Here is a 25,241-nt window from a genome sequence, read left to right as displayed (position 1 = left end):
TTTTTCCTGTCTCTAATAGGAATATACTTAAATTCCCAAACAAAGCTGCAGGGCTTGTGGGAGCACTGTACTGATATAACAGGAACGTCTTACGGATTTAGGGATCTAAATTTCGGTATCTGTATGCAGAAGATATGTCCATTAATACCTTCATGCCTCAGCTGATACAAAGTAAGAGTCAATAATTGAACTGCCTGTCCCAATCTGAGCATCACAAGCAAGTTTCAAGAGATTGCTGTGTGTATATGAGAGCTGTTATAGTCACTCTCATTAACTCCCGTTAGCCTTGTAACATTTTTGATTAGCAGTATTAAGAACTGAGGTTCACACTCATGATGGCATTTTGTGATGGCACTGGATTCACTAATACTTTATGGTGAAAGAAGAGTTGGAAAGAGATGTTGCTATTTATGTTTGCTTTTTCTTTGGTGTCTCAGATAGAGTCAGCAGATGCGTGCCTAATCCTTGCCAATAAATACTGCGCTGACCCGGATGCTGAAGATGCCTCCAATATTATGAGGTAAACTCATTAGTTTTTAATACATTTTTGGTTCTTGACTCTGATTAGCTAACTTATGATGTCCAGATAGGCTATAGCCATACACGTTGCTATAGCCATACAGCCATACGTTATTGCTGATCTGTTACAGTTGAACACTGCAGGATTTCTTTTTTTAGGGGACAAATGATAAGATTGTCTCAAAAGTTCAGAGGTGAGGATACCTTACATTCCTACCTAAAGTGTTTTAATTTAGCTGCTTTTGAAAAGGAGTGTCAGAGAGATGCTTGGAGCAGAAGCTTTGGTAGTTGTAGTCATTTCGCAGGACCTAGAGTTTAAGTATTCATAGCTGAACACAGTCCCAATAGAAATGGGGGGGAGGGGGGGAAGAGAATGCAATTATGTTGTTGCAACAATATGTTATGTGAGTGCACGTACTGCATGGCCTGCTGTGATGATGGGACAGGAGGACCCTTAAGCAATTCATACCTCATTAATGGCTCCTTGGTATATCTTCTCCTACGAGTAATTGTGCTGCTCGGGGGATAGCAAGGTATGCACTTCATGATGGTAATGGTACAGTGATCTCCTAGCTCCATCCTCCTTTTTTACATTGAAGACCAAACATTGCTTATTTTGATTGGCAAGGCACTTACGACATTGAGGACCACCAGATCTTGTCCTGCTTTCCTCCTTGTATTCTTTGAAGGAAGGAGATGAAAGAGTCAGTCGGAAGATGGCAGCTAGAGTTACAACAAACTTGAGCCATTCCATTTTTTGTGTTTTGTTCATACAACACTAGTTTCAATGAGGCCAGTCTCTCCTTTTTAAAATTAAAATGTCAATGATTTGTTAAAAATTCTCTGACATGGAATTGGCCAGTGTTATGAACCAATTTTACTGGCCTGTCAGATATTGGCATGCTGTGAACTGAAGGAAGGGGAGAAATAAGAAAAAATTAATAAAATTGCTCCTCTGGAAAAAGTTCACTGTGTGCAAGAGATCTGGCTGTCTGTGGAAGGTGCAGAGCTTAGATATGCCTAATTTCATTTTCCAAACATGCTTTTGAGTTGCAATGTGAGAAACATCATTTTTACACTAATTGCATAAATACGTTAAAAATATTCCCATTGTAGATTAGTGCATTCTTAATAGATTTGATAAGTTTAATGTAATAAAATTTAGAAGTCTTATTTTGAGACAGGATTCTCTTGTGTTTTCTCACATTTAAATGAATTGAATTCAACAAAATTGAATGTTTAATTAAATAATGCAGCAAGAAATGGAAAATTAGAAGTAAAATTTGTTTTTTCGTTCCAAAAGATAACATACATTAAAATCATGCATGCAACCTTTTTTTCATGCTCTAGCTTTGATATGCTTCAAAGTGCAAGCCGGAGCAGCAGTTTGTGAGATACTTCCTACAAAACAGTTATGACATTCAGAGTCTTTTGAGACTGATGATTCCATAATAATTCAGATTATTTTTCATTTTGATTGTTTTATCTTCTTTTTGTACCTTTAGTTTGTATATACAGAACTGATTTTATTGGCGTGTTTCTCTCTTTAATTTTACTTAATGCTTTTTTCATTTTTAAATTTTATATTCCTCTCTTCATAATACATTATCAATCCGCTCATTTCTCAAACATTTTTCTCTACAGCCAGTTTTAATCTGTACACAGTTGAGTATATCTTAAGCTCATTAAATAATTAATAATGCTGGCAAGCTGCAGATTATGGAATTAGCCTCATGTGTTATAAATTCAGTGTTCAGATATCAGTTTCAGTATTGAGTTTTGGAATAATCCATAAAAATTAAGATTAATTTGCATGTGGATTTATGTCAAACAAAATCATTATTCAAGGTGTTTAGGTATGATGAATGTCTAGTAACTATAAATAAGTAATATGTGGTGGGGCAGAAAGAAAGGGATTCTTTTCAGACATTCGTCATTGGAAAACTTAATCAATTATGTTGATTCAAAGACATTAAGATAATAACTGAAGATGACATAATAATTTTAACTGTATTATTTGCTTAACAGGAGTACAGTATCTGAACAGAGCTGCTAAAACAAGTTTCTCTTTTTGCAGATTCCATAAGAGCAAACCAACTGAATAATTCTTTAAGTTTGATGTTCTCTAGTATTAGCTGATGGTTATTAGCTGAATTTGGCTAGGTGTAAATATTGCATAGGTCTGACTTCAATCAGTATGCTTTACAGCCAGATGAGTAAGAGGGTACAGTTTTAATTGTGGGATTTGACAATGCAGTAAAGTAGAGGTATTGGGATACATTATCCAAATATCCCACCAGCTGTAAGTTATTTTAATTGTTTTTTCTTTTATTTTTAGAGTTATTTCAATAAAGAATTATCATCCGAAGATAAGAATTATTACTCAGATGTTGCAGTATCACAATAAGGTAATGTGATGACCAACAATGTCTCTCCCCGAAGTTTTTTTATGTTGCATTCACTCATACACAATTTTTCTATCTCCACTAATAGTAAGCATTTTCTTTCCAAACAAAACCACCCAAATAAGCCTTGTCATGTAATCCAGTTACAAGGTAATTCAGTTTTATTTATGCATGTATGGGACCTTATGAAAATCCTGACATTTATTAATTGCCTAGGGTCTAATTCTCAAAGGTACAGTGTCCATAGTTGCTATTGATTCCAGATGAGCTTTCAACCAGTCAGCTTCTCTAAGGTTTGCTCAGCTTATTATACTAGAGCTATGCAAGAGGCATTGATGGCCTCTATGCAGGTCATATGAAGTCAGTTCTTTGTGGATACTTACAAAAGAATGCATAGAATTATTGTCTTACTGAAGAGTCATTGTGATTTTTTGTTTCTTGCATGACAATGTAGACCTGAATTTGCCAAGTAACAGGTACAAAATTAAGCGTTTTTTCATATAAAACAATTCAGTTGTGGAATTTGTTGCTAAAAGTACTGTGGGGATCAAAATTATTCTCTTTGGAAAGGAATTTGGCAATTTTTTGGTAGTAAATCTGTAAACACAATGTAGTCAATTAATTCAATTCCGAGATGAGGAAGTCTGTAAACTGCTGATTAACAGGGCTAGGAAGAATGTATCAGAGGACAGACTACTCACATATGACCTGCTCCTTTTGTTATTTTTGAAAGCATCATCCACTGCTCAGTGTTGGTGAAAAAGCTAGGTAGACCTTCATTCAATGCAATACGCAATAATCCTGGCACTTAGAAGGTTTGACTTCTAATAACTCCTTTGGCTAGAATAAGAGCAATTACTGTTGCTTGTAATGTCCTCTTCTGTATGTGAATGGAAGGAGCCTGTCTTTTTATAGAATAAAAGCAAGATGTTTCTCTGCTTTAAACAGGTTCAGAGGGAAAAATCTTTTAAATACTGCATTTTTCCTTTGTATTTCCAATGAATGTGTCTTCAAGAATAGCTGTTATCAAAGCGCTGAACTTATGAAGGGAAACAAGCATGAAGGCCTCTGTGTTTCCTTATGTCTGTGCAAATGTGACAAGGTAGATGGAAGAAAGAATCTGATACAGTTATGCCAATAGCTGAACAATATTAATACCCATCTGACTGACCAGTGTCAATACTGGAGGTGTGTCTTGATCAGCTATTTTCTTTATTCTATCCTTATAAATGGCAGTCTTAAGAAAAAAGTTTTGATTTTCGCTGAGTCAAGTCATATCCTTCAGGGTGGAAAGAATGAAGTAGAAAAGACAGAAGATGTTGTATACCTTATTAAATGACAATGTCCTATAAAGGTTGCAGCTTCACACAAGTTGTAATCTGAATTATATTAGATTCCTGTGTGTTATGTATGTGCCTTATGAGTCAGAGAGTAGCTCAAATACTGCTAAAGGAATATACAAAAGGGAACAAAAACTTTACGACGTTCTGTGGTTCGTTCAGGTGTGAGGATGGGCCTGGCAGAGTGTCACAGCTAGAATATAGCTTGAGAAACGTAAGATTTTATCAATAATAGGTAAGATTGGAACATTTCTTAGCACAGAATTAAATTCTAAAATACTTGAATTGCTTCTGCCTGCTCAGAAAAAGTCAAGGCAGTAACAAAATAATTCACTGCTATCTCCTTCAGTACTGTCCTGTATTTGAGGAAGTGTTTCTGGTTCTTCACCTATGGGATATTTTGTTTGTTTGTTTGTTTTCCAGGCTCATCTGCTAAATATTCCAAGCTGGAACTGGAAAGAAGGGGATGATGCAATCTGTCTTGCTGAGCTCAAGCTGGGTTTCATAGCCCAGAGCTGCCTGGCACCAGGCCTTTCAACAATGTTAGCCAACCTCTTCTCTATGAGGTCATTCATAAAGGTAATGTCTTGTCTCATTAGAATGTATTAGTCTGAAATTTGGTTTGTCAAAGAGTTGAGTAGAGAACATGACTCAAATCTGAAACAGATAGGAACACATTAACAGATTTTGTAAGACAAAAAAAAAAAAAAAACAATAGCACACTTCCATACAAAAGTTCTCTGCTGCAAATTGGGCAATGAACCAGGTTCTGTCAAGTTACATTTTTATTTTTATTTAGCAAGTGTTTGGCCTTTAAATTATTTTTCAAAGCATCATCCATTTCTAGGGAGATATTTCTGTGTTTTGTGTTTTGCTTTGTTTTTGACAAATCACATGTTTATCAATGAGAAATGCCTCTGCTGCTAAAACAAAAACATGATTTCTGTATGTCCCACATAGCAACAAAGTGCACAGAAAAAAAGGACCAATCATTTTGGTCTTTTACATCAAGTGGTTAGCGGACCTCTGACTGTGAGAGTAAATAAGGAACATGTGTTGGAACCGAAGCCTGAACTTCCTACAACATCGTTTGTGTATTTTTCTCCTCAGTGAAAGAGCTATTTTGAACTTACATGGCAAAATTTTAACACAGTTATACCTAGACCTATATGGTAGCTGTGCTAGTTCACTGGGCCAAGGCCTTGATTGCAGCAATCAGTGCTTCCTTCCTGATACCTTTCTGGGACACTAATTCCAAACATAAAGGGTAGTCAGTTTCCAATCCCATGAGCTTTGTTAATGGGATGGGAAACACTGGAATACAAGGTAGGGTCATGGTCACTTCAGGTCCATTGCACAAGTAAGCAAAAAAAAAAAAAAAAAAGTCTAGTGTCCTCAGATGACAATGCTAGGACTGTTCGCACAGAGGTGCATGTGTCTGTGCAGGACAGTGAGTCTTTGTTTACTTATTACGAAGTCCTGAAGTTATTATTAAGGTACCCTTTGGAGACAGCAGACTCCTGTGTGTCAAAAATATTTCAGACTGTTCCATATAGTCAAAAAAATGCTGGTTTTCAATATGGAAACAAGCCTGAGCTCTGCACGTTACTGTCTGCAATTACGATATTTGCATCTTTATTGATGTTTTGGAAAAAAATAAAAAAGCTGTTTTACTGATCAGCATGTGGTCACTTTGATATTAATCCTTTCTACTTATAACCCAAAAGAAAACTACGTCTCTCACGAACTTCATTCTTCTTGCCAGTCATTTTGATATCCCTCACTCTTGCTTGGTGTGGTAACCCAAGAGTCTCTCAGGAATCTCAAACATTTTCAAGAGTCATGCTAATGTATCCACATTAATGAGGCAACATGTTCTATGAACTTGCTCTTGACATCAGAAGTAGGCATGAAACTTTTGCTCAACCTTTATCTTTCCGAAATCAGACGTGATCAGTTTTCTCTCAAGGAGATCGAAATATATGGGTATCTTCATAAGCCCCAGTCTTAAGTCAGGTTATTTTAATACTGAATTTAAACTTGCAATGAGAAAACTGAGAGATTCAGAAGGTGATAAAATATACAAATGTCTTACTATGGGGGAACTGTACTGGAGACATGTTTATGGCCTGGATTTGTAGTTAGAATGTTTAGACAGGTCAAAAACTGCAAATGTAAAGGTACTATCTTTCCAGAAAATACATCTAACGTTTTCTGCCATTATCTCACCCATCTTCAATCCTATATTTTCTTATTTTAGAAGATATTCTTATAATAGTTTCAGTACAGTGACAGTTTGGACTGTCTCACTGATGAACAATTTTAAGCTGAAGGCTCAGCTTTGCAAGACACTACTTTGATTGTATCTCAGTATTTCTACATACACAGAATAAGCATAAAAATAGCAATAAATTTGGTTTAGAGGAAGGTATCAGTGTCAGTTCTACTCTTGCATCTGTGATTGTATACAGTAATAAACAGAATAGTGTGGAAACATACCTTAACTTGGCCACCTTCAGATGGCACTGAGAGAAAAAATGCCATAAAATAGTGCATTGGGAGAATGCAAGACTTTGTTAGTACTGCTTAAAAAGGTGACTCTCACTTAACTAATAATGTATTATCCAGGCCAGTAAAATGCATATCATCATTTCCAAATATCTCTTGAGTATATTAAAATATAAAGCAAAAGAAACGTGTGAGAACTGAGGCGTATTTCTTCATGAGAATCTAACTCGGTTCTGTAAACAAAAGGTTTGTTTATTTAGCTGAAAGAATGGTCTTTCTCTGAGCTGTCTCACTAAAGACTGTATTGAAAGAGAAAACTATTGCTGAATAGTGACTGTGAATCAAGAGTGTATTGCAGGAGAGGAACCACATTGGTTAGAATTGTTAAAGAGGACTCTTGAAAAGAAAGATGTCCATTCTCTAAAAGAACTTCCACCCCTTTTCATTTAGAACACTGAATTTAAGTACTGTCAGAGCTTCATAAATTCCTTGGGCAAATGTTATTATTGGAGTCTCCCACAAGTTAGGACGCTGCCAGGAATATGTACTGAAACTTCTGTATTTTTTAAAGAAAGCTTGAAATCTGTGTTTGTTCCTCCTCCTTCATAACATGATTAGTGATTAGTGCCATAAATGTTTGTTCAGTCAAACACAAATGAAGGTGATTGATGATGACATTGCACACATTTAACACATTCTGTGTTACTTTGCAGCAAAATGATTTGTGTAAACAGTCTGCCCAATATTAGAGGTAAAACAAACTAAGAAACCTCAAAATATTATATTAATTTCTAATATTTTCCTATTCGTTTTAGGGATGTAATCTCATATGGAATCTTTTGTGTTCTCTTTGGCATCAAACTGAACAAAAAGGAAATCAGCTCAAAAAGATTAAGATTCTGTAAACACTTAAAGGAAGAGAAATAGGTTGCACAAGAAACGTTAAAAAAAAAAAAATTACACCTGTAAACTGTATTTCAATAGTCCAGTCTTTTTATAGCACAAACTGTTATCATTGCATTAATAAAGGAATTGGGACTCTTTATTACTTGCATGGTCTCAGAAAAAGATGGAATACTGTCTGCAATTTCTATATTGTTTGGACTAGCAAATGTTTACCAGAAGTCTACCCATATGAAAAACATTGCAAAAAATAAGTAAATGGAATAAAAGGTCGAAGTGGTCAAATTTTGTCCCTGTATACAACCATGGAAGCCAATATGAGTTAATATTGTTGTGTAGATTAATAAAAAGGTGGAATGTGGTCTTTGAGTGTAACAGAAGTCCACAAACAAATTAGTTTTGTCTTTGCTCTGTTGGTAAGATAGTACACCTCACTCCAGATCTGAAAAATTATCTAGAGCGGTCTCAATTCTCTTTTGAGCTATTTCGAGAGCAGGAATGTTCTGTGGGTTCTTTTGGCAGCTGTTGCTCATGCCCATGTGTATGGCCCTCTTCTCCCACTACATTCCTTTCTAGTCCAGGCCAAAAGAGAGACATAATAAAGCCACACAGATTTACATCAGTCAGATGCTTACCTACACTGACGGAACACCATCAAATGGTTTGCTATTTATTTTTGGCCACCTAGGCAGCCTTGGACTGTTTTAAAGTATGAGACTAGGGTATGTACAGTGAATTCCTTCAAGTAAAAGAGAACTTAAAAAGGGGAGTGGGAGGAAATGCAACAGTTTATTGTGAGGTTCTTCAGGAGGCTGCATAATGCACTGATTACCTGATCCTCCTTACAGGATTGAGAACAAATATTAATGTAGCCTTTTAGCAAAGACGTTTATTCTCTAAAAGGTCTGCCTGAATGTAATCTCTTTAATCAGGGAGTCTAGGAATTAAAAACTGTTGTAGCTGAGAACTGTTTGCTCTTTACAATTAGTATCAGTCCCTGTGATAAGAATGTTGGACTGAAGTCTACTGTGGAGTGCATGTTTCAGTCAATCGTTTGAATAGATCAACACCAATCTATCTTTTTGTATTATGATTGGATAGAGACACTGCCCTGTTTTTTGTGTCCTTTTTTTTTCTTACATTTGAAAGTTCCGAGACTACAGCCTGTATGCGTTTGAGTTCAGGCCCTTCAAGACGAGCATCTAAAGAATTGGGTGTCATAATATTTAAAAAATATTCTTTCTGCTTTGACCTACTACAAGACTCTACATTTGATATTAGAGCTAATCTTAATTAGCATATTTGATGTTTTATGAAACATACTCTTTTCATAACAGTTTTTGAAAAACATTCTGGCATGCAGAGAGAACTGTGGGAACAGTTGGCTGAGGCTGTAAAATTATATACCGCTAAGGATTCTTGTTAGCTTTGATTTAAGCAGACAATGGAATTGAGTAAAGAAGTAGTTGATAATTTATACTACTTAAGGAAATTCAGTTACAAGACTGTAAATCTAAGAAACTTCACTCTTGGCAAGGAATGTATGAACTGCTTTCAGCCAATTATCTGTCAGATTTTTATATCCATAACTAAAGGCATAATAAAAGCTGACATTCACACAAGCAATTTGGGTGGAATCAAAGGGCATAATAGGTGAACGTGAGGAAATGTTTAAAATACATTGCTTTCAATGTACAGCTTCAACTACCAATCAAGAATATTCTGTGTCTAATTTCTTTTTATTCTCATCTGTGTTGTTAGAAAAATACCTACAATGCTGTGGAGAAGAGAATTGTGAAATTAAACATCAGGAAGCCCTGGAGCCTTCTGAGCTTAGGGCGAGACAAGAGTCCCTGTGTTAGATGGGAGTAGATGAAAACAGCTTGGCAAGGGCTCCAGAAATTACCCCAGTGAAGATGTTATTTTCTAGGCATTTTTTGTTAACATTTCTCTGGCCTTCTGGGCATCTTTAAAGAGAAAATTTTATACATCTTTTAGAAAGAAAACAGGTAGCAACATTCATGTTGTTTACACAACAATAAAATGAGATTATTCGATGCTAGGGAGCAGACTCTACAGCTGCTTTCATTGTGCTATGAAGGAATTTTCATATCACTTCCTTAATATTTATAAAGACACTCCACCATCCTTTCCCTGTTTTTCCTTGAAAAACACAATAAAAGATCCCAGGTCATACAACAAGTCTAGCATTAGTTCTTGATAGTGAGACTTATATCTTGACAGAAGAGATTATGTATCATTAGCAGGTTCAGATATACTCAGTCTCTTTCATGTAACTATTTGTGTCGTTACACTGAGAAGCAAATGCTATGAACAAGATGGATCAGTTTGGGGTACAGAGCTCCTGATAATTACACTGCCAGGGGGTAGGGCTTGGTGTATTAAGGGTTTATGGTTTTTTTCCTGACAATACTAGTGGTTGTGTTTGCAAGATGTAAATAGTTTTTTGATATCTCTTGTCACCGTGTCTCACTAGGAAAGGATTGTATTATGTAAATGTGTTTGTTGATAACAGCATTATATCTATATACAGATAGAGAAGAGGAGCATTGCAACTTAAAGATACAGATTAATAATAGATTTCTTCTCTCGGGATACACTATATCATTTTCTAGGTATTCTTCATATAGGCCTTTGAATCAGTTTTGTGACTATCCTGGAGACAGAATTGCAGTGTAACATAGTCACGGAAAGATAATAATTTGGTTACAGTACTAGAGAGGAACCTGGGAGATACAGATTCAGGTCACTGTGGTGGTATGGCACATTCTCTGTCAGGTCAAACAATTACCTAAACATGCTTTAGCTTTATTCCAAGCTGTTATTGGAATAACTTAAATTTTTGTTGCTATTTGTTAAAATTTCCTCTTGAGTTTGTAAGGTCTTTGAAGAAAATAAATGCTTCTTACTGTTTGTATCAACACATCATCCTGTGATAATGTTTTGCTATGGTTTAACATCAAAGTCAAAAGAAAATGCTATGCACTTATTCTTAATTTATAGTGTGGTCACCAATAGAAGATAGTGAGTGATTCCTTGTTGCTGCATCAACAACTAACTGTGCTGTCTTGTTACCTTTCTAGAATGTTACATTTACTCATATTGCTGCAGTATCAGCTTGAAGTATGTTAGTTGTTTAACTTCAGAGATAAACATAACACAATACCCTGCAAATCATTCTCCTTAGGATCATGCAGGAGAAGGTCATTCATAAAGACAGGTGCTCCCTTTCTGTAAGGAGAGGTGTGTAGAAATGCCTGTTGTCGTTGCTTGGTGATATGCTTGAAGTGTACAGTATTTGATGAGCAAAGGAAGAAGAAATTTAAAAAAGGGAACAGAATTGTCCTTGGTCAATTATTGTGCCTTCATTCAACCATTAGACTTTGTATAAGATCCATAGAGGCCTATGTATGAGGCTAAATGAAAATGGAAATAACATGCAAAAAATGAGAAAAGTTAAAAGGGAAAAGAATAAATGCTAACAGGACCGAATAATATCAAGGTTTTCTATTGGTTATTTTTCCTACACTGAAGTGGTTCGCTGTTCTTGTGTTTGTGTACTTCATGCCTTCTGGTGTTCTCGTGTTCCTCACTGCAGCTTTTCTGCCCCATTTTATTCCACTCTAAATATTGGGTGGCATTAACTTCTGTTTTAATTACTCTGCCAGCAAAGACACATCCCTTCATTCCAAAACAATATTTGACTGCTTAATTATTCATAATTTTTGTTAGCAAGACAGTATTTTCTAGTAAATAATATAGTTTATCTGAGGATGGCATGCCCCAAGGTCAGGTTGAATGGAGCTTTGAGCAACCTGGTCTGAGTGAAAGATGTCCCTGCCCATGGCAGGGAGGTTGGAACTAGATTAGCTTTAAAGGTCCCTTCCAACCCAAACCATTCTGATTCCATGATCTAAATTTCTAACTTCGCAAACTGGCAGTTATCCACAGAGATAATGGTGAACAGGAGATAAAGCCTGGTGTCACTCTGAAACTTGAACTAAACAAGCGCATTTGGCTTCCTGGAACCCACAATAAGTAAAGGTAGATTTATGCTTTCTGCTGCAATGTGTGTGTTCGGCCAACAAGCAAAGCTTTACTGCGGAAAACTTGTCGCTGAAATGAAATCTATTCTCTTTGCGTCAACTGTATTAGCTCTTTGCTTCAACTGTGTTAGTCTATAGTGTACACAGGCAGAAAATACAAGCCAGATTCTACTGTCAGGAGCTGAAATAGGATAGAACAGTAATTATTTGCAGTAACAAAATTATCTTTATAACCGTAAAATTTAAGCTACCATAGTTTGTTTTTTTTTTTTTTTTTCAAGTAAAATCAAGGTTGGTTTTGTCTTTGTAAGCAAGGCTAGCCTGAAATGAAGGTATAAATTTCACTAACCAGATAAATAGCTTTTATATAACATTCATTTTACTGAATGACATTTTTGGAAACCATGATTAGTAGCATCCTGAACCACACCCACCCCAAATTAATCTTTTTTTTTTTCCTTCTATAAAGTTTACATTACATTTCATTATTGTTAACCTATTATTTTCAGGCAAGTGACATGTGAAACATCCCTTTCTTTATGCATATGGGACAGATTATTTCATCTCTACATTAACAGTTAAGTTTTGGCAACTTTAAAGAAAAAAACAAGCACACATTATGTAGAATCAGGTTTGTTTAGGGATTCAGTTTTTGAGTTTAACTGCAGCAGCAGACTTTAAAATATCATCTGAAAGGCTTAAATTATTCAAGAACACAATGAGACCTAAAGTATTTTTTTCTCACTTTAAGGATTTTGACCTTACTGACATGGATTATGGGAAAAACTGATTATGTTTATCTGTGGAACCTTAGTCTATAAAAACCCAGGATAACTGCAAGATTTAAGGAATTAGGAAATAAACATTAAACACTGGAGGTTCTTAATAATTGTTTCATTTCTAGCAGACCAGCAGGTACTGCCTTGTAAAAAATACCAGGCAGATGACCATCTCTGTCTTTGAAATCACAAGAAAAATGTCATGGTTCGGGCAGAGCCAAAATACAAAGATCATCTTTAGTCTGTTATCATCATTATCATATCATAACATTTTATAGTATCCCAAATATCAGCAATTCTTTAAATTCATTATCAACATTTCATGATATCCTAACAGGACATATATTAAACATTCCAATTATTCCATGAAGGTTAATTAAATACTAACCAGTATCTATGAAGATTGATCACTGCTTTGTGAAAATGAGTTTGTTTTTTTCCAGTCCTTTCTTGGTCCTTGACTAAGGGTGAGTACTTAACTATTGGTCTGATCCACATGCAGTTCCTTCCTCAAAATTCAAACCATCTGGCTAAAGAAAAGAAAGCAAGGGAAGAAAATAGAAGGGAGAAACACATAATATATTTGTACATTTTTTTCCGGCTCCAGGTGGTGTCAATCTAAGAAAAAGCCACAAAATAGACCATAAGTTGCAAACAAGTCCTTGCTATCATTACTCTTATTTTTTACCAAGTCTGCACTATCTGTTTTCTGTATATAAAGAGTTGCTGATCAGCAACATTTGTAAGATTCACATAAATAAAAGTATTATAAAAAAATGTGATATGAGTGTGTGGTGGAGAATAACACAATGTGTATCCCTTTTAGCATCCCACGTGGTCTCTGAATGGTGAAACAATTTCTATGGAAGAAATTTCTCTTGATTATTTGCAGCCCACTTGTCATGGAGTGTATGACTTGGAACATCTCCACATTGCAATTTATTCTTGCAGTTGTTTACTTCTCCAGAACTAAAGTAACTGGTTACTTGGCAGCCTATCAACAGGAGAAGAAAATTTAAAAGAAATAAATTCATTGTAATTTATATTTCAATGGTTTCTTAAGAAGTTTCCAGTCCTTCTGCTCTTTAGAACGAGTGCCTTTTGACTGCTTTAACATGGGGAAAAGATTGATGAGTCCCAAATTAGTACTCAGTGTGTAGTATAAAAATGCAAACTTGTATAAAATATAATAGAAGTCCTGTCAAAATAGCTGTGGAATTCAGATTTTTTTAATATTGGAAAATTGTTTGTCCAAGAGAGGTTCCAATGAAAGTTATATTACACTATAATATGGTATGTAATAATATAATATAAAAATCGTAATGTTTAAAAATGTAATATAACTATAATAAAATTTATTATAAAATATAACATAATATTGATCTAACCTGCTCCTTTTTTTTTTTTCTAACTTCACTCATTATGTCAAAACACTGTTGTTTCTTTCTGCTTTGTGCTGTTCAGACAGTGATCCTAAGCATGTCAGAATTAGTAGAGAAGGTTCAAATGGTTTAAACAGTCTGTGGATCAGGCCATTACAGGGGAGAGGTACTTTTAACTTGTAGAAAATTTGAAAAGCTCACCATTATTATGATTATAGCATTTCAATACAAGCCATGTGTGGACATGGTGTGAAAATGCTTAAGTCAGACAATTAGCAGAGCTGATGCTTTTATATACTCTGCTAGGACACTGCACTCCTGACATGTGCTTTTGCAACCATAGAGGCTTGCTGTAATTCCCTTTCTGAAGCCTTTCAATGTGGCTGTTGCTTTATTTCCTGGTAATGAATAATATAATCCTGGTTTTGCTCACTGTGCTTAGTATGTGTGACAGTACTGCATCCCTCACATTTTTGGTATTGGTTATTCATAAAATGGTAGTTTGACATGGAATTGGTCTTGCTGTCTCTTAAAGCTTTTAAGGGTGGAACTTTTTTCTAACATAATTTAGACTTTTTTTCATGAATTGTCCCGATTAGTGGGAAGACAAGAGGTCTGTATTGATTTAAGCACAGAATAAGTGACTGGGTTGAAGCAGGGAAAGACAACCATGTTATAAGCCTAAAAGAGGAGTTTGAGAAGGGAGGTGGAAACACTACTGATGGGAGAAGGAAAATAAAGAACTGTGTCAGTGAAAGCACTGTCATTTGGTGGCTCAACATCCTCTAGTACACGTCAACTAGGCAGGCTGACATTTCTATTTGGATAAAGGAGTTAAGAGGGAAATAGAAAGCAAGATATACAGGATGTTAGCCTACCGAAGCATTTCTGTTGATATTGTGGGTGATGTTAGGTGATGATATGATAGAGAAGAGAAACAGAGAGGTAGAGACTTATGGAACTGCAGGTAGAGGAAGTGGGGATGAAGACAGTTCTCCAAAAGAGCAAAAAAAAAAGGAGCGGGAAGAGGAACATCACTGCATTTCTATAGAATTCTTATTTTATGGGGGTTTATGAGTTTCATGATTTGGAACTGGAGTAAGAATATGGAATGCGGAACTATAAGGCTTTTAGAAAACATTAAGCGTTTAATAAAAAAGTATAAGAAGGTACAAGAAAAATCCGTTCTAGACTCTTGGGGAATGAACAGGACCCTGTAACGCTTATGCCTTTTGTTTTTAAAATGTAGTTTACTTTTACAGCTTGTGCTCATTTGATTTTATTTCCTAAAGCATGTAAGATTTAAAAAACCCCTAAAGATTTAATTTAAAATTAAAAAATATCAGTTACTTAAATTTTTTTTAAACACTTAACACTTTTATCTGTTTATACCTTGTTTAGAAGCATAATTTAAAGTAGAATAATAAGTAGTACAACTAATGAAACAACAATATAAACAAACCAGTAAAGGAAAAATAGAATTAATATCCAGAAAAAAGTCTTGAATAGTATCTGTGTAGGCATGATTTAATTTTTAAATTTAAGTGGCAGAAAGCTAGTTGCTGGATATATTATAAATGCATAGAGTACATTGTTGGTGTCTGGTGATTAGAGTATGTGCTTTAATTTTTCCCATCTTAAATTTTTATCCTTTTTTTGAATTTACATGGTTAGATTTCTTTTAAGCTCTGTATGTTATGCAAGAACCTCTGGCTTTAATGCTGTTTTGAAATAAGCTGTAGTTTGACACGGCAGACAAAGACAAATTCTTGCTTAAAGATGCTTTTCTCAATTTGATTTATTGTTGAATACCTGCTAAAATAATTTGGACACCTTTACCCAAGTCACTTACATCCCATGTATTAATTTCTTTTCTTGAATCCTGACAGAGATCTACATTTATATTGCTGTTTGGAATACATGTTCATAACAAACCCCACACTCCTCCTGGCGTACCATAATGCTTTTTACTACAGAATATACAGTTCTATGTTTGGCTGCCATAAGGCATTTCATACCATTAAAATGTTTGACTGGATATTATCCAAGGCATTTGACATAGTGGGCAGTAATGTAGCTGCACAAAATTTTAAAGCAGTAATATGTCGTTTATCTTATTGGACTCAATTCTTTGATAAGAATTTCTGAAATACTGAGAGTTCTCTATGTAATGGGAAAAAAAAAAAAGTCTGACTCATACTTAGCTAGTTGCCATTACACTGGCTCTGGACTTTCGACAAGCACGATCAGCAGTGTAGATTAAAGCACTTGAGCCTTACCTGCAGTAATTTGTGAGGATGTATATTCCTGAAGCATCTTTTTTGCCGCTTCATTGGGCCTGGTTACAGCTCTGTTTCCTGCAGGGTTAGTATCATCATCCCTCCACAATGTAGACTGAGCTTCGGGAAAAGCTCAGGATATCAGAAAAAGACAAATTGTGAAATGTTTAAGAGAGATAAAGTTATCCAAGTCCTTCTCAAATCAGTTTGTATTTGTTACTTCAACCTTTCAAATAGCTTTGCAAATTTCTACCAATAGTTTTTAAAAAATACTTTCTCATTGCGCCAATTTTTTGGCCTTCCCATCTAAATACGATACTGTCTCTCTTTCTGCTCTGTAAGTTGAAGACTATAATGGGGCTACCTAAACAGTGGAACTAAGAGTTTTGTTATTTTTTTTCAAAGAACAAATTATAGCTTTTAGACGTGAACTAAATTATAGGATAAATATTTCCGTGATCTGTAAAATCATGTGCCTTATATAAGAAAATGAAAATCTCTGATTTCTAAGTCTCTTTTTGCTTGTTTCCTATTTGCTCTCTACTCAGATAGACTCTGGTTAATGAAAATGTGGTAATATAAAATGTGAAAAAAGAAATAGATCACTTTGTTTTTACTTGTCTAATGTAATTGACCTGTTTCTCACTAATTTTATATATACTGTGTTATCATACATACATTTTTGGTGCTGTGTCTAATTCTTGAAATTATGAATTTCTCTGGTCACACAATTTATATAGCACAATTAGTGAATAAAGCCAATGAGATAATTACACGCAGGAATGACCTGTTGTGGTTAAAATTTTTGCATTGTTTTAATGTGCTGTAATAAATAAGGAAGCAACTGTTTGATGTGAAGCCTTTGATATTTCAGGCTGCGTGTTTGTGGTGGTTTCCTAGTTTGCCTGGGAAGGTCTCATTGGGAACAACAGTGAAATCTCAAACTTTGGATGAGGGCACAAGTAATGCTATAGAGAATTGGGATTTAACAGTGAACACCTTCAGCATATGTTGTATTTCCAGTCGTGTCAGTTAGCTTTGTGTTTGCTCTTTTGAATTATAGTGCTATTCCTGCTGATGGATACTAAGTGCTCAATGCAGTTACCTTAATATAGGTGTTTGATGCTTATTGAAAAATTGAAAGACCTTGAAGAGTGTCTGAGACATAAGCTTGATAGATATGACATGGCATCCACAGACCCCAGTGCAGGAGCTGGAATATGGCGTAGTATATGCATTTCAAATATCACTAGAGACTTCTGCATAGGCAAATATATTGAGCTTTTGTTGGGAGTCCTGTAGCACCTCTGACTTGTTTTCCATCATACCTTTAACAGTAGAAGATCTCTGAATTTAGCAGTAAAGGTTTTCTTCAGTTGTTCTAAAGCACTGATGACAGTTGAAGAAATTGTTTCAATATATGTTTCTCATATTTCCTTGCTAGTTATAGATGTGAAGAAAAAAATTTTCTAATTTTAAACTATGAGTTTTAACTGCTGATCAGCTTCTAAACAAGGTGAAAATAAATGAAACATTGTTAGAGACACTCAAATAACAATATAATGCAACCATTTCACTAGAGAATTTTCAGAAAGAAAAAATTGAGAAACTTTTTTCCTCAAGCTCTCTACAACCTTATTTCACCTCATGCCAAATGTACTTGCCAAGAATTGAATCTATGATTCTTATATAGGATACTTGATTTACTGACAGCATGGACTTTTCTTTTTTTTTTTTTTTTCTTTTATTTTTTTTTTTTTATTAATTGCTCTAACAGTCTACTGACTTATTTATTAAAACCTGATTCATGTTTAAGCTGTTGTTTGTAAGTTTTAAAGAGAGATTTTGGTTTTACTTGGGAATTTGCATCTGTGTTTCTTTGTTTTAGATTGAGGAGGATACGTGGCAGAAATACTACCTGGAAGGAGTTGCAAATGAAATGTATACAGAGTATCTGTCTAGTGCCTTTGTGGGTTTGTCCTTCCCTGCAGTTTGTGAGTAAGTAAAGTACACATTAATATACATAAGTGTTTGGCTTCTTTCAAGTGAAATCTAAGGTTTCTACTGGAGACCTTTTCAGTCTGCTGCAGTCCTAATGTTGCTACATCAGATGGGATCCAATAAGATAAAACATTAAAGCAAGCACTACATGGAATTATTCCAAATGTTGTAATGCCTATTTTCAGAAGAGATTTGGAATTGAGTGATCATAATGAAAGTGTAAATGTTTCAGTTTTGAACAAATTCATCAGCCATCCATTTAAATTGAGTTATTTACTCATAAGTGCAGTCCTATTGTTTCTTCTAATGACTCCCATTCTTTGAATAGTGGTTGTCAGTGTCACTGTCTTCGCTGATTTCCCATTCCAAGGAAACGGTTCATTAATTGAAGCAGATGTAATAGAGTCATATAAGCAGTGTGGCATCCAGAGCTCTGTGGAACTGGTTGCAACCACTTTTAACAAGGAAATATGTCAGAAAAAAAATATGTCTATTCTGTAATGAAAAAGGACTGTTTGTAGCATATAACTTATAACCATGGTATAAGCCATGCTACAACTTTATTTCTAGGGATTGAAAATCCTTATATTTGCACTAGAATGGTTCTGTGAATGAGAGATTTGCATATGCGAGGTTTCTATGATAAATAGTGTGGCCACAAACATAGTTTAGCACAGTCATATTTCCTGGTCTGTTGGCATTGTTCATCATTATAGCCATGCTGAAAGGTCACAACAAAGACTGTGGACAGCTTTTGCTGCGGACTGTTCAAATGCTTAAAAAGAAACAGACCCTACTCTGAAGAGTTTGATTTCTAACTAGGTAACATAGAAAAACTTCTGCAGACTCCATTCTTGGAGGAGAAAATAGAGAAAGTAGTAAGATATCTCTTATGTAAAGGAGAATGATTTTTCTTTAACTCCTCTCGCTTATGCCACCTTTTCTGATTTTTACAGCAGCATAAACATAGGTTATGGCATAAGAGTGAGGGAGAAACAACTGTTAGACAAATGTTACCTATTTAAAAAGCTGTCGTTTTCTGAGATGTAGCTATGACAGAGCCCAGTCTTCAATTTGCTAGTAAAATGAAGGGGCTCACAATCCATCCCTCCACTGTGTTAACCAGAATTGTGACTAGGTTATTGAGGGGAAATGTTTATTAATATAAGAACAAAGCTGCCTAGATATCTTGAAATAGAAAATCTCATAATGTATTGTAGAAATTTGTATTATATTCAGAATGAATGGTAATTCATGCTGTTTACACTAACTATAATCATGAAAACTAATCTTCATGCCAAACCATTGTCAAACATAGTTCTATACAAGTTCTTAGAAACATTTGACTGAGACTGTATTTGACATAAAGCTGACATTCATTTAACTGCGCTGGTACAGCTGAGACAAAATAATCAATAAAGAAAGGGCATTTATTGAGATTTAGAAACATGTCTAAACTTTAGGGCTCTCCTCAAGCATTTGATTATCTGGAGGCTTAATTAACTGTGTTTCTGAATTTAAATTAAAGAACAAGATTTATCTCAAATTTTCTAACAGTTGAATAATTCTACTAAATTCAGGTTAATTAAAGCGTAATGAAATTTAAAATGTAGTGTTACATATTAGTGAGTTTGATGCATAGGTATTTTCGTTGCTGTAAGACTTGGCTATTCAATTTTCAGAAGAACCAAAGAACACCAAAACGTCTGTTGCATTGCTTTGTGAAGGGGAAATAAAATTGGTGGACAGGCTTAAAGTGATCAACTACCCACTAAATATACAGATTTTGAGGCAGATTTTGTAATTTAGCTTTTAAAATTCATGCAGCCAACGACATTTTAAATCTCTGAAACTTAATTATATGTGCTGCTTCCTCAGGTTATTGGTTTTCGTTGCTGGTTTAGGAATGTGTTTCTTTGGTAAATAGCCTACCATACAGTTTGGTAACAAACATAAAAAGAGTGCAGAAATACCTCCTCTTTCAATGGGGATTGGATACAAAAGAATTTCAAGCTTTTGATGTCAACACCACAGATTAGATGGAAATAGAAGTTAACATCAGTCTGCAATTTTTATTTATAACTCTGAGTATATGTGTGTGTACTGTGTGAACATGTTCCCACCAATATGTATTCAATACATGAATGTAATTGCTATCATTCTGTGCCCTTGGGTGTTGCTGGACCAGGTGTGGATGATGCTGATGGAAAAGCAAACTAACCGAACTGTCCCCCACTAGTGCAGAGTCTTCTAGTAGGCCTTCTGATATTTACTAATGCAAGGCTAACCTTCACCCAGGTTCTGGGCCCACCATTCTCCACCCAAGAATTTTCTTAGTGAGGCTAGCATGTCTATGGATTCACACTTGACCTAGCAGTGGAAACAGCATATGAAAGGTGTCCACTTCCCATAATACATGTTGAATCGGGCCCATTTACTGTGGGTTCTGTTTTTGAAGTCACTCATTCCACATTAACATAAGGAGAAACTTTTTCACTGTGAGGGTGACAGAGCACTGGAACAGGCCTTGAACCAGAGAGGTTGTGGAGTCTCCTTCTCTGGAGACATTCAAAACCCGCCTGGATGCATTCCTGTGTGACCTACTCTAGGTGGTCCTGCTTTGTCAGGGAGGTTGGAGTAGCCGATCTTTCGAGGTCCCTTCCGACCCTAACATTCTGTGACTCTGTGATTCAGTCAAATATCATAGCCATGTTCTAATAAAAGGCAAAATTACAGAGATGTCATTATCTCTGTATTTCTGCAGCATATTGTCGCATGGATTGTAACTATTGCATATATTGCCACATTAGTCATGAAGTTTTTTGTATTTTTTTATAACAGACTGTTTGGGGAGCCATTCATAGAAGTCTTAGAAACTTCCTGACAAAGACCTAAGTTAGGTGAGAAGGTGACACTCAGCACTTTTCTGCATTCTCTCTCAGCTCCACGACTATTTCTTTTCTGGATGTATTCATAGTAGAAGCAGTTCCTATTCTGAGAGTGACTCTAAAGTAAGCCAGTCTTTCACAGACCAAGGACAGCATGGGCTACCTGTAACTGTCAAGTTCTTGCTTATATCTTTGGTTCATTCTCTTCAACTAGATTTCTGACGTGTCTCAGAGAGTAAGGTAAATCTTAGGCACTTTGGGACTCTTGAGACTTAAGCTACACATAATATGACCAGTACAGTTTTCTGTCTCTCTGAAGCAGTGATGCTGGATCATGTGTCCATACTTGTTAAATTAAGAGCTTTTTCCTGAACCCAGGATTTTATTCAACATTGCAGATGTGTATCAAATTTTAGACTCAGTGACCTAAGCTCAGCTCAGGCAGTGGCCAAGCCTCAAGACAGCTGCTAGACTGACATGACTCTAAATGAAACTTTACATCTTCTGACTGTGATTAAACTCAGGCTCCATCTGATGCTTTAATAAACGTCCCCTATATTTTACGGTTTCCTACAAGCACTCTCAGAAACTCTCTTCTGGGTTACCCCAGAAGAATGTTGGCCACCCCTTCTACCTTTATCCAGCCAATGAATACATGCTAAATAGTCTCATCAGGCACATCTGTGAGATAGCAAGAGCCAGCACATGAAAACAGATGTTGTAAGATCTATCTGTATTGACGTTTCTTACATTCAGGGTTTTCATAACAGACTGACAGGTCAGCAACAAAAAACTGTTAAATATTCAGCTCACATTCTCACTACCATCCTAGTAATAGTATCCATTACCATGAGCAGCAAATTTATTTGCTTACCTGCTCTTGGACTTGTCAGCAGCCACTGACTGGAACTGGTACAAATAATTGGTTTGTATGAAGTGCTTCTGTCTGTATATATGTGTATATAGAGAAAGTATTGTGCGTCATTGTGGATGATGTATGTCATGCTATCATGAGTAACATGTTACTCTACACACACTCTATTACAGTATTTATATAATGACTCATGAACCCACTAGAGAAGAGCCTAATCTTTGTAAAGGTTCACTCATACTCTCTATATGCTTTTGTATTAAAACATACACTTGGTATTCTGTACTGCCTCTGGATGTCTGCTTTTCCTGCTACCATGAATTCTTCGTTATCCAAGTGGTGTTCCAGTCTTGGCCTTTTTCCTCTGTGCTATGTTTAAAGAGTACTTTGACCTTTTTAATTGATTTGTGCAAACCTTGGCCCACTTCAGTCTGTTTTTTATTATTTTAAATTATGTTAATTGTTTACAACTCAATCCCGTAAAACTTAATAGAACATTTTTTTTCTTTTGGTCTTTGGATGACCCTGTAAGATCTTAATCTATTAAGGAAAAAAGCTGTAGATTAAAAGCAGGAGGTGCCCATGTGACTGGAAATTAGCTCAGCCTGACATTAACAAACCTTTAAAAGATATATTTGGGTTGCTTTATATATATATAATGATAATTTATGTTCAAACATGCGAACCTCATTGACTGCACTGCTTTTAGACACTGCTGTCCCATAAAAGTATAGTACCTGATATTTTCATACTTCCAGCTCCTGACGAACACAGCATATTAGCAAGCGCCAAAGAAAGCACTAGTTGCCAATGTGCATAAAAATAATTTGAAAAGAAGACAAAAATAATATATTTATGAAAGAATTCTGATATTGTAAGTAATTTGCTCAGCTTAAGGTACAACTGTAAAGTACTACTATTTTATCAGGAATTATTTTTCCATGTATTTTTCATTGGGTGAGTAGCAACATGATTTATCCTATATCAAAATACTTTTGCTAACTGCAGCTGAACCCCAAGGTACAGAAGTAGTTGAAAATACTTTTTCTCTCCTGAGTAGAGTACTTATACCTTTGTCAAAAGTAGTTCAGCAAAAAATGTTATAACTGAGGGGAAAAAAAAAGAAGAGAATGATTTATGGTGTACAAGATTTCAATCCAAAATACTTCCTTCCAGCAGATTTTATAATTAAAATCCTTTTTTTAATGTTTGGTACAAAAAATAAATAATTAATAACTAATCATATCTTCATGTTTTGCTGCTCAGAAAGGAGAATGAGAATTTCTTTAAATTCTAATATCCCACTACTTTCATATGCCAATAATACAACAGGTTTCTATGGTCAATTTATGCCAATGATAGTCTTATCAGTAAAGAAGGAAGATTTAATGTCAAAACCAATTTATTTCTCTCTGGGTAGATAGAAACAGTCAGACTCAAATTCCTAAGAGCCTTTGTTCATGACCATCTGTGTTCATCAGTAGAGAGCAGATGATGCTGGCTGTTCAAAATAAAATAGAAGTGTATGCCTCATGTACTGTCACTGGCAATTCTTGTGGTCTCCAACATAATAATTTGAGATAAAAATTGTTCTAACTTCTTATTTCAAGGTTCTTTATGTATCTGGGAAAAAAAGCAGGTATAAGATCTTTCTCATTTTATTCATATCAAATTACATTCACACAATAAAGTTAAATGGTGAGATTTGTTAATCCTAATTTTTAATTGCATGGCCAAGTGCATGTAAACCTATTTATTTTTTCATTTAAATATTTTTTGTTAATATATAGATAAGAATGAAGTACTGATGCCAAATATTAAGGTAGCATTATGCTTATATCTTTATGGTGGCTTTGTTTGGTAGATCTCTATCTGCCTATTATATCCATGTCTATATCTATAGATATATACAATTATCAAACACTGCACAAAAATGAAACCAAGGAAGAGAAGTGTTTAATCCTAAAGGAATATAAATGGTCAAAATAAAAAAATACTTTTAGAACTCTTGACATTCACAGCCCATAAAATTGTATTTTATATCGTCTTTTCTAAAACAGATACATAATAGTCTTAATACAACATATAGGGTACTCTAGAGTTAATACACTTGAAAATTGATTTTTTTATTTTTAGGGTTTTTTTACCTGTTAATATTATTGGAGGTGATGAGCTAGTTGAAAATTCAGTAGATATCAGGATTTTGTTTGCCCATTTCTGACATTGGCTGGAGTTCTGGAGGTAGAATAAGACTTTTAATTAATTCCCCCCCCCTAAAAAAGCTATATGAATTTTGCCCCTATCTATCTTTTTGTGTTACTTCCCAATACTGAGATATCACCTGCATCCCCAGACAAGACACTACAGAGGTACTTTTACAACCCTTTAAAAGGAACATTTTTGAAGACAAAATATGCTGAAGTATTACATTGCAAAACTTAAACAATGCAAAATAAATTTTATTGTATGTATCCTTATGTCATATGCAGCACATTGCCTCAGCATTGTCAGGACCCCTACATCCATGCTTATCTCTAATTATTCTTTTCTTCTGAAGAAATAGCAGAAATAAACTGCTTACAGTGATTTCTGAAACTTATTACAGAAATAGAATATTATCAGTTCAGCAGCTAATTCCTTGTTTTCTGCTAAGTATGTGACTGATGCAAAGTCTGCAGAATATTGCTTATTTTGCTTAAATAAAATAAATTTTATTGAAATAGATACAAAAATATTAATAAGACTGAAGTAGGGAAGTTTGTAGGGAAGCACTTACGATATAGAATACAGCAGCCATCTAATTGAAGGGTGAGCCCTAGAATAACTTGTGATAAATTCATAGAACAGGAAGCAAGTAACATTGAATGTACATATACCTCAATGACAGAATTGGAAAATAGTTTTTAATTATTTAAAAAAAAGTGGTTAGTTTGTTTATTCTCACAGAGCCTGTTAGCTTGAAGCAATTGGTGGTGTGCTAACTCACAGTTCGGCAAGTCTCTGAATATCACCCTAGAGTTGTTTTAATAAATAGCCACTTGTGCAGACTTGTAAAACAGCATATTACAGTATCAGAATGTACTTCCCATATATTGGTCGGAAATTGCTTCCAGTCATGCTGTTCCTTTGTGACATTAGTTGGCAAATATTGATTTATTAATCATATAGTCTAATTTTAGTTCAGTACTTACATATTTTCTAGGGAATGCACACTACAATCAACATATGGCTGAATTCCAGCAAAGATTTGAAAAATTTCCTCAAAACATCCACAAATATAGCCAAATACAATTTTATGT

The 25,241-nt window shown here is 35.0% G+C and overlaps 1 protein-coding gene across 15 annotated transcripts in view; it reads left to right on the top strand.

Annotated features, from left to right (window-relative positions):
- Positions 1-25,241, top strand: part of KCNMA1 (potassium calcium-activated channel subfamily M alpha 1) — a 518,713-nt gene that overhangs the window by 372,230 nt on the left and 121,242 nt on the right. For all 15 annotated transcript variants that reach the window (XM_086466778.1, XM_086466776.1, XM_086466775.1 and 12 more), the window contains 4 exons: positions 438-520; positions 2,858-2,927; positions 4,688-4,843; positions 18,071-18,180. In XM_086466778.1, the coding sequence (XP_086322904.1) occupies positions 438-520; positions 2,858-2,927; positions 4,688-4,843; positions 18,071-18,180 (419 nt within the window). The remainder of the gene's footprint in view (positions 1-437; positions 521-2,857; positions 2,928-4,687; positions 4,844-18,070; positions 18,181-25,241) is intronic.

This window comes from Leptosomus discolor, chromosome 6, assembly GCF_034619465.1.
Source record: "Leptosomus discolor isolate bLepDis1 chromosome 6, bLepDis1.hap2, whole genome shotgun sequence".
In the NCBI taxonomy this organism is placed as follows: Eukaryota; Metazoa; Chordata; class Aves; order Leptosomiformes; family Leptosomidae; genus Leptosomus; species Leptosomus discolor.
Note: the sequence above shows the minus strand (reverse complement) of the source record. Positions and strands in the feature narration are given on the sequence as shown.